The sequence below is a fragment of the Camelus bactrianus genome, chromosome 11, assembly GCF_048773025.1.
Source record: "Camelus bactrianus isolate YW-2024 breed Bactrian camel chromosome 11, ASM4877302v1, whole genome shotgun sequence".
In the NCBI taxonomy this organism is placed as follows: Eukaryota; Metazoa; Chordata; class Mammalia; order Artiodactyla; family Camelidae; genus Camelus; species Camelus bactrianus.
The window spans coordinates 9,328,482-9,342,698 of NC_133549.1; the positions used below are offsets into that span (position 1 = coordinate 9,328,482).

The following is a 14,217-nucleotide window of genomic DNA, read 5'->3' on the forward strand; positions in this document are numbered from 1 at the left end:
CGTCAGAATTACAGTTAGATACTCTTTCGTGTCTGCATATTTTGTCAACAGAATGTGAAATTTGTATGTGCTGCTGCATAAATTTCTCACTTTTTACCGCTGTGCAGTACTACACTGCACAACCACACCAGTGTATTCATTTTCCTATGGCTGGGCAGCTGGGCCACCTTTTGCTTTCAGGGTATCACAATTACAGCTGTTACGTACTTTCCTGCACATGTCTCCTGGTGACGTAAGCCTCACTCCTCTTGGCTACGCACCCAGAAGTGATCACACGGCAGTCATGTGTTTTTAGCTACAAAGTGCCAAAGTCTTTATATGGCGGTGTCGGTATTTGTAAGTCAGTCACGCTGGTGAGTGAATGGCATTCCCTCATGGTTTTACTTTACATTTCTCTAATGAATAATGATGCTGAGCACTTTTTCATATCTCAGTAGTCATCTGAATATTCACATTTTTGAGGCTCCTATTTAAGTTTTTTTGGTCCATTTTTAAAATCGTCTTCCTGTTGATTTGTGGGACTTCTTCACATATTCTGTATGTGAGTCCTCTATTTAATGTATTTAAATGTCTTCTCAGACTTCAACTTGCTTTTTTGCTTCCTTAAAGATGTCTTTTGATAAACAGAATTTCTTAATTTTAATGGAATTCAATTGATCTGTTTTTCCTTTAGTAGTTATTGCTTTTTTTGTCATTAAAAAAAAAATCTTTCCTCCCACAAGATCATGAAGATATTCTCCTGTGTTTGCCTCCATACGCTTGTTTTAGCTTTGACTTCACTCTTCTTGCCACCAGGATCTCTCATCTTCTCTCCCAGCCCTGCCAAGTCTGCCATGTACAAGGGTGTGCCACCTGGCCACACAAACTGAATTCATAAATCTTTTTTTATTATGTGTGCTATTACTTTAAAAACCAAATAAATCTCCAATAGTAAATAAAAAATCATGATGATGGGAATGTATCTCCTTTGGGAATATACTGCAGTGACTCCTCAATAAAACTGTTTTGAGTTATCACTTTAGTTTATAATCATACACCTCCAGCTTCAACTGATGTATGCAGGCATTTCCTCTGATATGAAGACATTTCAACACAGTACACATTGACATTTCTGAAGAACAAGTGCTGAAATTATAAACATTTAGACTAAAATTGGACATACACTGAGCAGATACCAAATAAACTCATTTGCCACTCACTGGAACTGACCTGAGCTCAGTGGAGTCAGCTATTTGACAGAGGAACACAGAACTTTCATATACTTCTAAAAATATGAATCGACCTGTGACTTTGTCTTTTCTGCAAATTTCAGGGTACATCTGAATTATACAGTGTCTCTCCTATCAGTGAATTCTCATTAAGAAAAGGATGAAGAGGATCGGATCAAGCACTTTAAATATTCATGCAGCTAATTTGCAAATAATGATCATCACCAAGATCCAGTACTTCCTGAAACTTTTAAAATGAATATATGAAACCCAATATGATCCTAAAACCCCAGTATGGAGCAATACTACGAGCTGCTTTGGCCCCCCTGGCTGGTTAAACGTTCTCTTCTGGGAACCTACTGTAACCAAAACATGGAACCACAAGTGAGATACACCCGAGTGGGAAATGAGGCGTGCCCTGCCTGAATACACCCTGCACACTCAAGAACAAGTTCATCTGTTAACTCTTCCCTCAATTACTTCATTAAAATCTATCAATGACTACTCCCACACAGAAAAATAAAGCCAATTTAACAATTTTTGATTACCTTTACATTACTATTCAAAGTCCTAATTTTTTGAACCAGTAATATTCCATCAAGCGCCAATTAAAATTCATGCAACTCACACATGAATCATGTGACACACTATGTTTTTTAAGAACGTTTATCGCTGAAGGGAGCCGAGGCTCACCTGTGGTCATGGCTCTGTGGAACTGATGCATGTCTTCCCCTGAGAGCTCTTGGGCCGCCTGCAGTATCTTCTGTCTGACGCCATCCACTTTCATTTCTGATTCAGTGAGTATTTCTTCCATATCAGGAGCACTATAATCAAGATATTGGGAACTTTTAAAACATCAGTCAGATGTTTCAATAGTGAAAAACTGAAATACTCTACATATCAAACAGAGCTAAGTAAATATTCGATGTATTTGGCTACTAACTCAAAAGTATAATTATATTCTATTAAAAGTATGTAAAAACTTGAAAAATGATGTAAGTAATGAAAATGAATACATGTATGTATATGTATGACCAGGACATTGTACTGTGCACCAGAAACTGACACAATGTAACTGGCTACACTTCAATTAAAAAAAAAGTGTGACAGCTAGTATCAAGTGAAAAGAGAAGAATAAAAAGTTGTGCAGATAATACGACCATAACTGCAAGAAAAATTACGTTCATAAAAATATGACATCTGGAGATGCCCACTTTTAGTCAGGATGGAGTTACATGAATAGGATTTATCCTCCCACCATTAACAACTAAGAAAAATACATAAATACACAGACACACAAAACAGTGGTTTTCAGACACTGGACAACAGGCAGCAGGAGACAGTGATCTCTGATTAAGGGTGAAAAAAAGGACATGTGCCCTAAGACTGTCCCATCTGATTGCCTGGAGGGTTTCCAAGTGACAGTGTGCGGATGAGAAACCTAGGTGAAGCCTGCATGTCTCCCTCAGCAGACAAGGAGTTGGGATTCAGGGTGATCAAGGCGGCTAAAACTTGCAAGGCAGAATAACAAATGGAGAAAACTATACAGATAGAGTTTCAGAGATCTACACAGGGGACCCACTCAAGTCTGCAGCTGAATTCTGATCAGTGCAGACTTAGAGGAAACTATCCACAGCTGAAAAAAGCAGCACCCTAAGTGAGCAGGCGTACCAAGCTCCCAGCTCACCCAAGGCCAGAAACAGCTGAGGCACCACCAGCAGACAGACACCACAACAAATATTAAAGGACGTTCTTCAGGCAAAAGGAAAATGATACCAGATGAAAATGTGAATCTATACATAAAGGAATAAAGGATGCCAGAAATGGTAAATATGTGGATAAGTATGATTTTTTAAAAATTAAGTAAAAATTTTTAAGTTTAAGTAAAAATAATAACGTATTTTGAAGGAGCACAAAAGCCAAGCTTGTAGAGGTGAAACGGAAAAGGAAGTATACCATTACAGTGTTCCTATACTATATCTGAAGTGACATGCAGGCTGTCTTTATTTCTCATAGTATCACGTTAACTGAAATCTGTGCATATCAACATTGTGATCTCAATTTGCAAAGTAACTGTTACCACAGACCCCTGCAAAGGAAAGACATGATTCTAATATGTGTAAGTTTCAATTAATACAGTATTGTGCAAATTAAGGATAGTAGACTGACAAGTTATATGTTAGGAACCATAAAACAATCACTATAAAAACAAAATAAAAACCTATAGCTAATAAGCTAACAAATAAGATAAGGTGGAATTACAAAAAATACTCAATCCAAAATAAGGCAAAAAAGTGAAAAGTGAATCACAGACTTAAATCCAACCATATTCAATAATCACATTAACTGTAAATGGTCTAAAAACCTCCATAAAATGCACAGATTGGATAAAATGGATAAATGGATTAAAAAACAAGATAAGAAATCCTCTTTAAATAGACACAAATAGATTAAAAATAAAAGGATGAAAAAAGATATACTCTATCAACACTAATCAAAAGAAAACTAGAGTAGCTATATTAACTTCAAAACAAAGACTATTTCCAGGGATACTATCAAAACAATAGTGGGTCAAGTCATCAAGAGAACAGAACAATCCTAAATGTTAATGCAGCAAAGAGCTCAAATACATGAAGCAAAAACTGTTAGAACTGCAAAAGGAGACAAATCAACAATTATAGTGAAGAGATTTCAACTCCTCTCTCAGTAACTGATAGAACAAGTATACAGAAAGTCATGAATGACACAGATGACTTGAACAACCCTATCAGCCAACTTGACTTAACTGACATTTACAGAACACTACATCCAACAACAGCAGAATACACACTGTTTTCAAGTGCACAATATCCAGACAGACCATATTCTGAGCCAAACCAACTTTCAGTAAATTTAAAAGAACTCAAATCATGGAAAGTATGGTATCCTTTCTGACAACAATAAAATCAAAAACTTAAAGATGTTTGGAAAATTCCTAAATATTTGGAAACATACCTCTAAACAATCAATGAGTCAAAGATGAACTCAGAAAGAAAAATAGAGTATTCTGAACTAAATAAAAAAATTTTATAATATTTGGAGTACTAAATGCCTGTTAAAAAAGAAATGATCTGTTTAATTTTTGATCTCAGCTTCCATCTTAAGAAACTCTTTAGAAGAGGAGCAAGTGAATTCAAAGTAAGCAGAAAAAAGAAAATAACAGAAATCAATGTGCAAGAAAACCAAAACATACAGAATATCAATGAAATCAACAGGAGGCCTTTAAGATCAACAGAACTGATAAACCTCTAGCCGGACAGATCAGGAAAGAGAGGATACAAATTACCAAGATCAGGAATGAGAGAGAGGACATGACAACAGATTCTACAGAAATAAAAGGATAATCCAAGAATATCATGAGATGAAACGAAAAAAATTCCTTGAAACACCCAACTATCAAAGCTCACCGGTAAAGAGCTATCTACCTACACCCATTAAAGAAAATAAAAGTATAGTTAAAATAGGAAACCTGATCATTAATAGTAATTATCTTTATGTCCTCTGACTGATTTCCTTCATAAAACAGTTTTACTCTCTGTAGTTTGTAAGTTTTCTGAAGTTTACAATCTTCTTAGTTTACTAATCCAAAAATGTAAATATGGACACAACTATGACTTTTTTAAAATTGCATAAAATATGAAATCTGCTCACTGATAGTGCTTATCTTAGCACATTGTCACTGACTGACTTCTTTCACTCAGTGTCTACTTCTCTGTCATTTTTTACTTTTCTAAAGATTACTATATCCTATGTTTACTAATGAATATTTACTTTTTTTGGAGAACACATATTTAAAAGATGACTTTACATAATAATGTGGCTTTTTCTAAAATACCAAGTTCTGATGTTACAGTTCTATTATTTATTTAAACTGCTGAATAGTGACAGCAATTGTTTTAGAATTGCAATTTTCACTGAAAAAAAGTGTTCATAATTATGATTAATTATGATCAGTGATGCTTCTTTCCATAACATAAGCTCAAGTGTGTATAAGCTGTCTGAAAACGTCTTAAGAAAATAAGCAAACACCAATTTTAGACTCAAGTATGAAAAAGAAAAGGTTAACAGTGCCACCTTCCAATAAATCTACATATGGCAAATTTGCTTCCACTTAATGGAATAAAAATTAAATCATCTGAGAGTTAACCTAAAAGCTGTAAGGTAGTGAATAGAATACTTCAATAATACTTTAATAATGAAAAGCTCATAAATTATATTTGGTCTTTCTTAAATACTTTGTAAGATACATTTGTGGAAAGCCAATCATTGCTATCCTTGAGGCATCTGGAATGTGTAATGTAACAAGAATCTCTCCTTGGGAGTTGCAGAGTAAGTGATTTCCACCCCCATGGAGAAGAGAGAAGCAAAGAAAACTAGTCAAATGAAATATGAAGCAAATAAAGACCAGAAATGGAGATTCATAAAATATTCCTGAATCTCTATAATTCACTTCTCTCCTCTTGAACTTTGACTTGTTTAGTCTGGCCTCTGTTACTTACAACCAAGAAATCTATTAAATACACAGCGCCTACCTAGAAAAACAGTGAAGTCCTAGAGAAAGAAATTTCAAAGAAAAATGAATGTCACAGAGCTGAAGGTAGAAGAACTTTCATAGAATTAAGTAGTCAACGCTATCATTCACTATGAAAATATAAGTAAGAAAACAGCAGAAGAGTGTGTACTAGATTTAGCAATATGAAGGTAACAAAGACAATTTCAATTTCAATTCTGAGGCAGAAAGCCAAACTGCAATGAGCTGAAAAATGAACGGGAAGGTAAGTGAAGCAGAATTTAAAGTTTATCTGATATTAAAATTTTTCCAACTATCATCCAGGCAAAGCTTTAATGTATAGGCCCTAAGAAGCCATTAAGATTTTAATATTTTCACAAACAACAGCTCTACGTTGGTGAATGATCTTCACAGAACACAAATCTCTAGCTGCTCTGAAAGTAAGAATTCTTCCCTCCTATTTCTATTAAAATGTTTACTCTTACAATCTAACTGCTAATATCCTCTGATCCCAGTGTTCACAGAGCAAGTCAGCAAGTTACTGTCCATTGACTTACAATACATATAAAATATGCCCCAAACTGTATCCAATTTGAACAAATTTTAAAGATATTTACTGACCTTGTAATCCTATGGAGGAGAAAAATTGTCCTCTTACTTTCAACAGTTATATCCCGACTAAGTTTCACGAGTCTCTCATATTTGTCATGTCTTGCATCAAGTTCCTGTTGAAATGCTAAGAACACATCATCATGCCATAAGCATGCTTATTCTATACCCAAAGGCTGTCAAACAATATTGTCACTATACACAAGAAGGCAACTATTACTTTATGAAAATGAAGGGGACAAAGCCATCTTATTTATTTTTAAAGTACTTGGAAATCAAACATTTTGCTTTGAATAGCCAAGAATAACCAAGATATTCTTTAAATACGGTATGCCATAACTGGATTTCACCACTCAGAGCCTCACAATGAGACGTATACTATTGTAAAAGAGTTTGTTGTATTAAACATGACATTGTCATCACAAAATTATCACACGTAACTACTTACAAAATTTTCTTTCAATTACCTCAGTAAATTATATGAAGTTATTTTTAATTACCTTGTCATATACAATACAAATATCTACAAAAAAGAAACTGAAGTTTTTAAATTAAAAGTTTATAAACTTTAATAGCATCAAATTTCCCAATTTTAAGAAATAGTTGTTGAAATACCCATAAACCACTTAACTGTCTTAATAACCACTTTATTTGAGAAGCATTGTCACTCCAAAGACCTAGCAAGTTGCCTGTCCCATAAGGAGCAATCCACACATCTATTTTGCATGAAAAAAACCCCAGAACATGAATAAAGTATTAACCACATTAGTAGCTGGCAAGGACCTAAATATATCTAGTCTTTTATTACTGAGATAATAATTAGGCTAGGATTTTGCCTGATATTTCAAGATAATCAAATGTATCCACTACTTATTATAAACACATTAGTGACCACTGTGAACTAGATACTATGAATACAAAGTTAAATAAGGCAGTTTTTATCCTTAAGCTCAGTCCAATGAGGTAGAGATGTAAACAAATAATTAAATGTGTTCATGCTGTAATAAACATATATAAAAGGTTCAGTAAAGCAGGAACTACATTTTTCTTGTTCATGACCTACACATGCTAGAACTCGGATGCTCAATAAATATTGCATGACTGAATGGGTGAATGTTCAACAAATGCAATGTTTGTCATCAAGTTTGCTTGAGCAGAAAATCAGACAGGCTTCGAAGGGAAGAAGCTACTTGCGCTGGGACTTGAAGAAAACCACAGCACAACAGATGGGCAAGGGGGCACCATATCAGAAGCCATCTCAAGCTTAAAGAGAACTATGTGCACAAAGGCAGGCAGAAACCTGTAAGAACAAAATATGCTTGGAAACAAGCAGCTCGGTACAGGGTGTGTGAGTAAAAGGTGGGCAAATACCTAACCCGATGTAGTTTTTCCACTGAGGATACAGCTTTTTCAGTATGCTCTCTACTCAATTACAACTAGTTGTCTCACTCCCTGAAGATCACTGTAGGTGCTGTGGTGGTTTTAAAATACGTCCGCAAATTAATTTGACTCCACCCTTCAAAAAGTGGACCCTAATTCCCTTCCACTTAAATACGAGGCAGCGTTTTTAAACTGCCTCATTTCTAACAAATAGAATGTAGCAAAAGTGACAGCGTATGATGTCCAAGATTAAGATAGGAGAACTGTGGTCTCCTCCTTTCTCTCAGTCTAGAGATGCCAAAACGAGGACATTCAAGCAGTACTACGGAGGGGGCCACATGCAGAGGAACCCAGAGCTGGTCATTGGCAGAGGCATAACTTGCCAACAGCTGTGGATCCTCCAGCCCAATTCCGGCCTTCAGGTGACTGCCTCTCTTAGATTCCTGAACCACAAAAACTATAAAGAATAGGATGCTGGACAGAAGACGAGAGTTAGGTGAATTCTGTTTTGTTTTGTTTTGAAAAGAGAAACAACGTGACCAAGTTAATATACTGAGAAAACGTAACAGTGAATACATATACATGTTTGATTTACTAACAGATGAGTTCCCACACTGTGCAAAGTGCTACAAAACAAAAACGCAGTCCCCGTCTTCCAAAGTCTAGCTGAGGGGTGGAGTGGTATAGCTCAGTGGTAGAGCGCATGCTTAGCATGCACGAGGTCCTGGATTCAATCCCCAGTAACTTAATTTAAAAAAAAAAACCCTCAAAGTCTAGCTGAGGAAACAAAACCAATACACAGTAAAAATTAAATATATGTACAGATATAGCTAATACATACACAATTAATACATACACCTGATATAAATAAGCATATATACCTGATATATATATATACACACACACACCTGGCATATATGTATGTATCACGTACGCAGTAATTTTTAGTTACGTGGCATGTTTGATGTTAATTAACCATGTTTACCAGTGAAAGTATAATGGGAAAAAAAGTCAAGACTTTTGTAACCTCAACTTTTACGGTAGACCTAGATCCACCGCAAACCCTCCAGGAAAATTCTTGAAGCTGTTTCCGTGGGCACAACATGGATAAATGACTCTCGTCACAATCTCTTTAGCTGTCTTCCGTTCACCAGCTTACATGATGGAGAACTTACATTTGAAGGCCAACATCACGGGTGAAGATGAATGAACATCCTTCCCTTCTCTTCTCTGGTTATGTGGGAAATTGTCATGCTTCCTTTTCCTGAACCCTCCTGACCCTTACGTAGAGAAGGAGAAAACGGTTGGACAGGGCTCTTCCATCACCAAGAGTTGACAAAAACGTAACACAGGCAGTAGGGGAGAGTATAGCTCAAGTGGTAGAGAGCATGCTTAGCCTGCACAAGGTCCTGAGTTCAATCCCCCGGACCTCCTCCAAAATTAAATAAACCTAATTACTTCCCCTCACCAAAAATAAGAAACACAGGCAAACCCCTCCTTCCCTTTAAAACCAGCTATCTACGGGCCCTCGCGAAGCAGAGGCTTTCTCAGCTTACATTATGACATTAGAGCAGCTCTGCCCTCCCCTCTCCAAACCTTTGGCTCCACCAAGGGGACCCTTGATCTGGCCATTACCCCACCAAGATAAAAACGGCCCGAGGGTGTAAGAAAACGAGGAGGTGTAAACAGTGCCAATGTGGCCAGGAAAGTCACCAGGGCCGCAGCCCCCCGAGCATGCAAGGGGAGAGGGCAGCCCTCAAGGGTGGGAAGTGGGAAATGCGACAAAAATTATTAACACCCAAGGCTGCAGAGGACGCCACCTTCTTTGCTGCTCATGTCGTCACGGCCTACGGCGAGGAGACAGGAAAATGAGCGCCCGGGAACAAGCGGAGCGCGTAAAGCGGCGGCGGAAGACCCCCAAGCGGCGCCCTTTCCAGCCGGCCGACGTCGACGCACTGGCCGGAAGTGTGAGCCGCAGCCACTCAAGCTTCTCCCTTCGCGCTCGCACACTTCCGGCCTGCGTCCCGGCCCCGCCGCCGCTGGTTCCGCCCCGCGCGTGGCCCGGGGGGGACCTCGCGCCCGCGCGGCGGCGTCGCGCCTGCCCTCTGTCACGCCTGAACACAGAAGCGACTGTACACGCTTCTCTGCGTGAGCTGTTCATAAAAAAACACGATACCTCCTCCTGAGGGTGAGCTAGTGTGAAGGTGAGAAAGAGACGGAAAATGTACGTGATTTTTTTTTTCTCAAGGCACCTTCGGAACACCCCTGCGTGGACGCTGCCTCCCGCGCGGTGCATACTGGGGGTTGTAGTTCGCCGCTGGAGTCGGCCCTGCGAGGCTCGGGATAGGACGGGGAGAAAAGGAGCAGGCTCGCGTCTCTCGTGGGAAGGTCTTCTCGGGATCGAGGCCGAGTTGGGAATTACAGAGTTAGGAATTTTTAAATTAGGTGACGCCAGCAGCTAAAGTGATGGCAATACGCAAATCAATAAGCGGATAGCGTCGTTGGTATTTTCTCAGATGAAAGAAAACCCGCCCCTGTATCCCCCGCCCCGGAGCCCGCCGTCTTCCCCTTTCCGCTCCCTCCTTCCCGGTCGTCCCGCCGCGCGCCTTCTCTCCCGGCAGCGTGGGGCCAGGCTGCCTGCGTTCACAGGGGTCTCGCCCCCGAGTGGTTGTGTGACCTCGAGGACGTGATTCGCTTGTAGCTCAGTTTCTTGGTCTGTAAGATAGGAGGAGAGTTGGACCCTCCTTGGAGGATTATCTGACCACTACATGAGTTACTGCCAAGGCGCACAGCAGGGCCTTCCACATAGTAAATGCTCAGTTAGTTATTAGCCTTGATCTCATTCTCCCACCCTCGCTTTCCAAAAAGAGAAAGAGAAGTTAGTAATAATAATAGCGAGTGCGCACCGCTAAATTGTGAGCATTTAGTTACGGGCAGGTACTGCCATCTCTTCCTAGACCTTGTGGCCACCGCAACCCTGACCCCGTCTTAGCAACAGGGCCCTTGTAAGCCTCCATAACGGTCTGTTGATGAACGACGGTCCCAGCCTGAAGATGGGCCCCTAAATGGCAATCCAGCATCTTCTGGATTAAAAACTCAGGCTGGGGCTTAGTTCATCGGGTGGCCAAGGCCCGGTAGGGAAAACACAAGTACTGTATTTTATTACGTTTGAATAACCTCCATATTGTAAGCGCCTCTTGTGCACAAGATCTTAACTCCTTGTTGATTTAGGAACAAAGGAACAGTAAATGAAACAACTTGACTAGTATATGGCAGTGATCTCAAGCCTGCGACAGGCCTGTGTCATAGGAAGGTTTTCTGCTTTAGGTAATCGAGGGTCTCTTCCAGCCCTAAAGCAAGAAGCTTGCAAAGTCCATCTATTGACTGGCCACATGCCTTGTGGATGAAATAGGTTCCGGAGGACCTGGGCTGAACTCTTGCTTTGTGGATGTTGGGCATGTAATTCTGAGTTTGTGTGAGGTCTCACCCTATAGATGTTTTCTACCAGGATCCCCCTCCTCTTTGATTAGAGATCACTTGAGCATCAAGGGGGGGGGGGAGGCAACTTTGATATAATTGTAATCATTTTAATGTGACTCTTAGATCCAAGGAAGCCAGTAAGTTATGAACATTTTTAGGGTCAATGCTATTTTAACTATAGTCTGGGAATAGGGTATTTTTCCTCGGTCTACCTGTGTAGCAGCTCCCAAGACCTCAACTTCCAAAACCTGGATCAGTCATATTTCTTTTCTTTCTCCAGCCACCACTCCTGTTCAGCTGTTCAACTGCAACAGTGTTACTGAACAGCTTTTCACTGCTTCCCCCTAAGTGTAAGGATTACAACACTAAGTTTCATAACCTGTAGTGACTTCTCCAGGTACTTCATGGAGATGAATCCCACAGATACTTTCCCAGCACCTATTTGCTTAAGCAGTTACCCCAGGTGTCCAAAGTGTAGCTCCTCCTTTGTGGAGAAATGCTCTTCAGCCTGCGTGGCGACCTGCAGAAGGCATCTCCACCCTGACTGTCTCCCTGTTTTATTGCTTCAAGTGTGTGCACATAGCTTTGGTATTTGGTGAAACGTATTTGCGTTTGTGTTTACAGGAAAACCACCGCCCTGAGTAAGGGAGAGGAAAGTAAAGGTTTTCAGTAAGATCTCACTTCCAAGATGCAGTTCTTTCCTCCTCCTCCTGTTGCGTTGCCATTGCCCACATCTGACTCTGGAGCATGCACTAAACCTTTCAAATGCACCTTTTCTATTCACTTTATAAATCCTCACCTTTGTAGGAAAAAAATCACATATCAAAATCTGTTTGCATTTTTTAAAAACCCATACAACCAAGGAAGATAAGAAATCTAGGGCCTCAAGACAGTTTCTACTTCAGCATTTACCTGATTATGTGTTTATTACCTAAACTGGGGTGGGAGGGGGGGGTGGACCGGGGGGTATCGTGAGGAATTGCCAGAACCTTGAGTGACCATTTCTAAAACGATAACCATAGTATTTAAAAGATACCTGTAGGGTCTGAAGTGGTATTGTGAAGTGTACACATACCATTTCATAGATTTCTTTTTCAAGCAATGCTAGCACGTAGGAGGAGAAAATTGATGCTCTAGTTCTTTACTGGAGAGGGAAGCTGGTGTTTGAGGCAGTAAAAAGGGACGGGCAAAACCACAATGAGATACCACCCACCAGGATGGCCATAATCAAGAATTACAGGGAATGACAAGTGTTAGTGGGGATAGAGGGAAATTATACCTCTCATCCATTGCTGGTAGGAATGTAAAATGATGCAGCTGCTGTAGAAGACAGTTTGGCAGTCTCAAAGAGTTAAACATAGAATTATCATATGCCCCAGTATTTCCACTTTTAGACGTATACCTAGTACACAAACGTTCATAGCCGTGCTATTCACAATAATCAAAAGGTGAAAACCGCCCAAATGATCATCAACAGATGAGTAGATAATCAAAATGTGGTATATCCACACAATGAATAGAAAGGAATGAAATACTATTCACACTAACCATATGGGTGAACCTCGACAACATGATACTAAGTGAAAGAAGCCAGTCACATAAGACTACATTTTAGAAACATTTTGGGGGAGGGTATAGCTCAACGGCAGAGTGCATGCTTGGCATGCATGAGGTCCTGGGTTCAATCCCCAGGACCTCCATTAAAATAAAGAAAGAAACCTAATTACCTACCCCTCCCCCCCAAAAAAATGTTTTTTGTTTTTGTTTTGTTTTTTTTCAAAAAAATGTTTAAACCAGTTACATACAAGAGACTAGCAAAATTTGTAAACAACTTTATAAGGATAGGCAGGTTAAGTTGTATAAATTATGATGTGTCCATCTGAAAGATAATTATGTAACCATTATAAACACATTTTACAAAAAGACTCTAGTGTTTTTCTCACCCAATTGCGATAAACTACTTTTGTCAGAGCCTGAAATTTTACCTTTCTTAACAACTAGTAAGTTAGCCTCGTACTATCTGATGGAAGCTGGCAGAGGATGGGTGACGCCTGGGTCCGAGATAATGAACTGCTACTTTGTATCGTGTTGCATTGTGTATTGTGTTGCGTTGAGTATTGTGTTGCGTTGATTTTCCTTGCTCCCCAAGTTCCACGGGCGCAATGCAGGGTAGGTCGATGGATTCTTTGCACACAGTGGAGTTGCACCACAGCCGAGGAACACTGAATTGGCAACTGTACTGCTTTTATAGAAAGGAGTAAACAAGCTTGTATTTTTCTTAGAGGCAGATGTGACCTCATGTCTCAGGTTTGCTTGTTGCAAACAACTCAGAAGACTAGACCACTGATGTAATATGTATTTGTATGTTTAAAAAGACTAGTTAAAAAACACTGGGCTCTGGGCAAATACATGGGTGTGTGCGTGTGTGAGCGCGCGCGCGCACACACGCACACAGCCACAAAATGTTCCTGGCATCGCTGTAATATTAAAAGATTGGAAATCATTTTAATGTGCACCAGTACATTAATTAACTAAATTTGAATGCACTTATATAATGCAATGCTATACTAACTTTAAAAAGACTTGTAAAAGTGGTGTGTTTACACTAAAAAATATCCAAGATATATCATCAGGAGAAAAAGGAAAGCTGCAAAACAGTATTTAGAGGGAGATATTATTTCATAATTTTTAAGAAATGTAAGTTAGGTTATATGTAGGAAAAGATACACCAAAATATTAGCAGTGTTGTATCCGGAGTCAGAAATGGCGAGAACTTTCACTTTCTAATGTATAAATTCCTATGATGCTTGACTGTTACATTAACCAAGTATTATTTTATACTATAAGATACAGGTTTTAAATTTTGTGGCAAAGACTGAAGCAAATATATATACATAAATTTATATATATATAAAAATATAAATATATATATGTATCAGTGTTAAAACATGTTTCTTTTTCTGAATGATGTGATTATGGGAAATTTCATTT

General features: G+C 39.2%; 1 protein-coding gene across 2 annotated transcripts in view; it reads right to left on the minus strand.

Moving 5' to 3' along the window:
• Positions 1-9,771, minus strand: part of TSNAX (translin associated factor X) — a 29,305-nt gene extending 19,534 nt beyond the window's left edge. The window contains exons 1-4 of one of the 2 annotated variants that reach the window (XM_010962828.3): positions 9,567-9,768; positions 8,922-9,026; positions 6,379-6,493; positions 1,902-2,032 (exon numbers count right to left, since the gene is read on the minus strand). In XM_010962828.3, the coding sequence (XP_010961130.1) occupies positions 1,902-2,032; positions 6,379-6,493; positions 8,922-9,026; positions 9,567-9,582 (367 nt within the window). In that variant the 5' untranslated portion in view covers positions 9,583-9,768. Of the gene's footprint in view, positions 1-1,901; positions 2,033-6,378; positions 6,494-8,921; positions 9,027-9,566 lie in introns of both variants that reach the window. The other variant, XM_074373157.1, reaches the window with a different exon arrangement.
• Positions 9,772-14,217: the final 4,446 nt, after the last annotated feature.